This window comes from Cyanistes caeruleus, chromosome 1 (assembly GCF_971803275.1).
Source record: "Cyanistes caeruleus chromosome 1, bCyaCae1.hap1.1, whole genome shotgun sequence".
Lineage (NCBI taxonomy): Eukaryota > Metazoa > Chordata > Aves > Passeriformes > Paridae > Cyanistes > Cyanistes caeruleus.
The window spans coordinates 7,589,805-7,595,804 of NC_141701.1; the positions used below are offsets into that span (position 1 = coordinate 7,589,805).

At 43.7% G+C, this 6,000-nt stretch overlaps 1 protein-coding gene across 2 annotated transcripts in view; it reads right to left on the reverse strand.

Moving 5' to 3' along the window:
- KHDRBS3 (KH RNA binding domain containing, signal transduction associated 3) overlaps positions 1–3,876 on the reverse strand; it is a 90,413-nt gene extending 86,537 nt beyond the window's left edge. Inside the window, exon 1 of one of the 2 annotated variants that reach the window (XR_015283572.1) lies at positions 2,503–3,034. Coding sequence is in view for 1 of the 2 variants with exons in the window: in XM_086878250.1 (XP_086734376.1) it covers positions 2,503–2,590 (88 nt within the window). In the remaining variant the exon portion in view is untranslated. Of the gene's footprint in view, positions 1–2,502 lie in introns of both variants that reach the window. The other variant, XM_086878250.1, reaches the window with a different exon arrangement.
- Between the last annotated feature and the right edge of the window lie 2,124 nt (positions 3,877–6,000).

The following is a 6,000-nucleotide window of genomic DNA, read 5'->3' on the forward strand; positions in this document are numbered from 1 at the left end:
GATCCACTTTTTTAATTTAAAATTATGCAATTTCTGTGTACACAAATTATAATGTGTAATTATAAGCATAATACGCAAATCCATCCACTTCAATTTGAAAACTATAATTACTAGATTTCAGAAGTCTAGACACAGGATTTTCCTTAGAAACCAAATTTCAACATGACTGGAAATTTCTTAGCAATTTGGCTCTTCTGTCTAAGCAGTAAACACAACTGAATTACTTCAGCACCTCAGAAGGATTCTACCTCATCCATAGAACCCTTACAAACTAGTCTTGAGTTTTTAAAGAAAGCCAGCTGATGTACAGTATATTTAAGTTTAAGTAAATACAGACAAATTTTAACACCACTAAGACACCAAAATGCTATTACATAATTAAGCTGGTTATTTAAAGCACTTAAAACCTCTGCTAAGACATTCTCACAGATACCCAAAAGAAGCCAAACTTGGAAACATGTTTCATTTTAAACTTAAAAGATAAACAAATCCAGTTAAAAAAATTAGACAAGTTATTTCATTTGCCTCCACATGAATTAATATAGAAAATACTCAGTGGACCTGGCACACAAAATCCAAGCCAGAACCATTATTTATACATTTTCCCTTATAACTGTCATTCAAGTGCAGAGAATTATTACAATTGAAAAAAAACAAAACAGTTCCTGATAAAGTTAGTGTCATGGCAGGAAGGGTTTGTAAATCAGCCCCTCCTGAAGTTATATTTCTCACCTGTATTATATAGTCAGTTCATTATATCTGGCTTTTTGGTGTTTCTACAACTCAGCTATCTACTCTACATTGATATTATACAAATTTACGTTTCAAATTACAGTTACCCAGTTGTTTAGTCACCTTCAGTCTTTCTCTTCCCCACCTCTAACATGTGAAACACTTCAGATATAATCCAAAAACTTCACAAAAAACCAACGAAAACTAAACAAAAAATCAAGATGCCTAATAGATTACAGAGGTTGGATGCACATACACCTTCATTTTTTCATTGACAATATAATTTTGTTTTTTGGAGCTGAATGTACACATACAGATACCGTGATGAAAGGCAAAAGTTTCAGTGGTCCAATTTATCATTTCAATAAGGACCTCCAAAGATTTAGTTCCTTTAACACTGTTTACGAAAGAGTAAATCACATACTTCTGTAACTCCCTGGAAAAATTTACACATGCAAAAATATTCTTCACTACCTAGAGAGGAACTTCAATACTTTGTAGCCATCAAGTTTAATTTTTACAAATTTTTTTCATTTACAGCAAACAGAGCAAATAACTGCTTTTTTTAACATAATTCTCCTTTTCCTACAGTCAACAGGGACATTTTTACAGATTCAAAGTTCTGAAAAACGTGCAAAAACACCAACCACCCATGGACACGGACCTTCAATTCACTTAGTAAATGCATTCCACAGTTAAAACTGACAGCTACCCCTAACTCCAGAGTATTTCAGACAACAGCAGGTCTCCTTCTGATTCTGAGACAGGCATTTCCATCTATTACACACCAAAGCCTATAATGCTTTAGAAGAACCCACATTAACTTAAACCTGTTCCTGTTAAAGGATGTAAAGAACACCAAGCACAGCTTTGTAATCATTGCAGTTGGAGCCAGAATCATTTTGGCTGTCACTGCTTGGTGTATTAGAGGATCAGTTCATAGCTTATTTCACTTGAGCATCCTAAGCACCAGATCAAGCATTTATCTCTCCAGTACTGTACTTGAAAGTAACCTGCCAATTATACAGTATCTCCAAATGTAAATTAATTGATACTTTAATTCACATGGAATGACTTTTCTAGTCAGTATTGCATCACTGAAACAAAAAGATAGCTCTTGAAACCTGACGTGAGAGATGCAGAAGGGGTGGGAATAATTTATTATCTAAAGTTACATAATTGCAAAATAAAATAAGCTTTGTGTTTTTTAAAAGGTTTAATAAAATGCATTATTGGTTCCTTAATATCTTAACCTCAGAGCCCAAAGTTTCTAGGAAAAGCCATCGGTAGTAGGCTCGTTCTTAAGGCTCACACATGTAAACAATCGGCTGCTCATTGGTCAGAAACGAGTTAAATAGGAAAACCTTCTGCTATTGTAACTGCAGACCGAGCAGAGCACAGCAGACCCAGCCGTCTTGCCCAGCCATTCAACTCGGGATAATCTACGACTCGAGCAGTGAGCGATGGCACAGCAAACAGCGGTGGGAGAGGGGCAATGCGGGAAGGCTCCAGCCCGGCAGGGGAAGGTGCCGGGAGCCGGCAAACACCGACAGCCTGACAGACAAACCCCACCAAGCGGTACAAGGCAAGGGTGAAGCCCTCACCGAGAACCTCACCAGGAGCCCGAACACAACAAACCCCTCCAAGCGGTGGATTAAGGAAGGGTGAGCCTCCGCCTGAGCATCCGCGGCGGCCGCCGCTCGCTCCGGCCCGTCCCCACCGCGGGACGAGGCGCCCCGCTCCGCCCCGCCGTGCCCCGCCGCCCCTCACCTTGGTTGACCAGCCGCAAGGCGTGGGTGAAGGACGGGTCCAGCGAGTCCTTCTCCGCCATCAGCTCGGGCAGGTACTTCTCGTCCATGGCAGCGGCCCGGAGCAGCAGCGGAGCCGGGGCGCCGGCGGGAAAGGAGACGGTCCGAGTCCCAGGCAGCGGTAAATCCTCGGAGGCAGCGCTTCCCCCTGGCCGCCTCCCGCCCGGGGCTGCGGGGACGCATCCAGGAGGAAGCGCCGCAAGCCCCCGGCCAGGAAGGGGGAAGAAAAGGGGCGAGGGCTGGGGGGACGCCCCCCCTCAGCGGGCAAGGGCAGCGGACAAACCACTCTGCGGAAGCGCACAAGGAGGTAAGATAGGGAAGAGACGTGCCCCGGGATCCGCTGACCGAGGCAAGACGGGGGCCGCGCACACAATAAAAGGAGTGTTAGGCGGCGGCACGCGCTGCGCACACACCCGCAGGACACACAGTGCGCCCGGCGACGCTGCGCGGACTGAGCGGCGAAAACGCGCCGCACCTCATTTATAAACCGCCCAGACCACGCCCCTCAGCTTCCCTTAGCCCCGCCCAGGAGCCGTGCCCCGCCCCGGCTCCGTCCAATGGGCGGGGATAGCAGAGCCCCCCCAGTGTCGCCCCCTTCCTCAAGTGAAGGCTCCTATTGGATGACGCGACCTGTCAGTCAAATGCCATCCAAAGCTTCTCATTGGTAGCTGATGCTGGCCCCGCCTCCCCGCGGGCGGTGAGGGGCCGGTGCTGAGGGAGCACTCCCAGAGCGGCTCCGCTCCGGGAGCCGGGCGGGTTCGGGGTTGTGTGCGGACCAGCGAGAATTGTGGAGCCCTCTCAGACCCCACAGCGACCCCTCCGACACACAAATCCCCTTTGGAACCCTCCCTGGGGCCGTAGGATCTGTGAGAGGGGTCGGGGATCCAGGACGGCGTCCTTTCCGTCCCTATCAGATCTTACGGAGAAAGGCAGATACTACGTTGAGAGGAGTGCAAAGGCGATTTTATTTTCTTTTTCCCTCACCCAAACAGCGGTATCCTCTATCCAGCGTTCTGTGCTTGTGCCTCTAGTAATACAAACCACTTTATAAATACCAGCCAGAAAACCGTATTTCGGGTGAGATGTCCAGATGTGCGGCTGTTAAGTGGATTTGGGACTCACCCTGTTCTAAAAGAGTGAAGAGAAGCAAAGTTTAAAAGACCTTGCTCAAGCCTATTTTTTCTATTTTTTCAGAGAACGCATTCGTTATACAAGGTCATGATTCACTCTGTTCTTCAGCTTTGAGGCTTTACATCGCTTCCTTATTAGTCCTTAGGTGTCTCATCAATGAATCTTGGTGACAAAAGCCCGGAGGAAGCCAGCCCAGCTCTTCTCTGTCACAGAGCACAAGGGCAAAGCAGAGGAAAATTACTAAATCACTGAAGCCAAACCCATAAAGTAGCATTTTAAATCAATGCTTACTGGAAAAGCCGATAAGGAACTTTGATGATCTAGACTTAAAAGACCACTGAAAATATTCTTATATCTGTGAATTGAATAATCATATGTTTACTTCTGTATTTCATGAAAAAAAAAAAAATCTGCGATGCATCTTACTCATATCCTTGCAATACAGGGAGGAAAAATGCCCTGAAAAGGTAAACCAGCATGAGAAATGGTCACTCAAAGTGAGTGCTTGGAAGCAGAGGTTAAGGCTCCCTTCTCAGAACTGCAAGTGCTCTTTCACCCCACAAACCAAAGGACTATATTTTAAGGTATTTTATTCTTTGTTGTATTTCACAGATTGCAATACCCCGTGAAACAGTGTCTGGTACATTCCAACATGAAACATGCTCGATTTACACTCTCTGTACAACCATTCCAAATAAATCTTAATCCAGAATGAACAGAAAAACATTTGCAAAATTCTATTAAAAAAATTGTCTTGCATGACATCAAGCTCGATGGATACAACTAAAGCATACAAGCAGCTGGAAGAAGTTGAATTAAAATGAATGTTTTTTTCAACCTTCCATATATGTCTTCTATATAAAAGCACTGAAATGCAGCCATCTGTTGTGAAGCAGGCAGGCACATACAACTCTGACACAGAACAATATGTAGGAGTCTAATCTTTATTGAGTGACCTGGATCAAAAAAATCCGTATTTTGCCTGTTAAGCCTAAATGTACTTAAAGTCATACTAAAGTGTGCAGGACTTCAGATAGAAGGGTAGCTATGTTATTACAAATTGTGTAAAACACAATTCACCTTTCTTGGTAAGAGTCATATTCTCCCTGGTAACTGATTAAATAAACATTTGTTGTTTCAAGAAACCACAGTATTTCTTCCCAAATTATACCAATCCCTCTGTCTTTCAACAGAGAAAGACTTACTGGAAGTCTGAGACTTGGTTCTCTCTAGGTCTGTAATAATATAGGAATTATAAAATGATCCACATTGTACCCTATTGTTCAAACTCAAACCTGCACACAACAAGTGCAGGATATTGTTTTCTTCAGTGAAATTCACTAGGATGCAATAAAATATGACGAGGGCAGAAGGGATGGGAAATTAAGAGCCTTGGGCCCTAGAAAGCAGCCCAGGATGTGGTTAGCTGGGAAAAGCCTGCTGAGAATCACTTTTACTGTCCAGGAAAGGCAGGAAACACCATTTTACGGATTGATTGCTTTCTTCCTGCTGAAATGTATGCAAAGCTTGAAAAGCAGCTTGCTCAAGGACCTGCCTGGTAAGTATTAGCTTTAGGATTCATGAATATTGAAAAGCCACAAGTCCAAACTTTTATAACTCATGACTTAAATGTGTTTTCTCTTAAACTGTACACATCTGCTTCACTGTTTAATGCATGTGGTAGTCTCAGGGAGTTAGTTTGGTAGGAGACATCAGTCAGGAACCATGTCAGACTAATACCCTATTGCTCCTTTTTAAGCACCAGTTATCTGACCTGACAGTGTGCCTGCCTATCTATAGGCTAAAATTGTAGGTGCCAAAATTAATACTCATACGTGCTAGAAACATCAGTATGTGTTGGTATCATCACTCTCAGGAGTGAGATGCACTTTCTTATACCAACAGGATGTGAGGGCATCATGTGTAAAGAGGCAGAAACGGAGCTGTGTCCTCTCTCTGGAATATGGATTCTGTACAAATTAATCAACTTAAATCTTCTTTGTTTGTTGGATCAACATAACAAGCAGTGATTACAAGCAGTAATTTCACCTTTAAGTCTTTGTTCCAAATATTGCAAGTACAACTGAAAATTTGTCATTTCCATGGAATCATTGAATGCTTTGGGTTGGAAGGGTTATCTAGTCCAACTCTGCTCCTGCAATGAGCAGGGACATCTTCAACTAGATCAGGTTGCTGGGAGCCCCATCAAAACTGGCCTTGAATGTTTTCAGGGATGGGGCATCTATCACCTCTCTGGGCAGCCTGGTCTAAGGTTTCACCACGCTCTTTGTAAAGAATTTCTTTAGTCTAAGTCTACTGTCTTTTACTT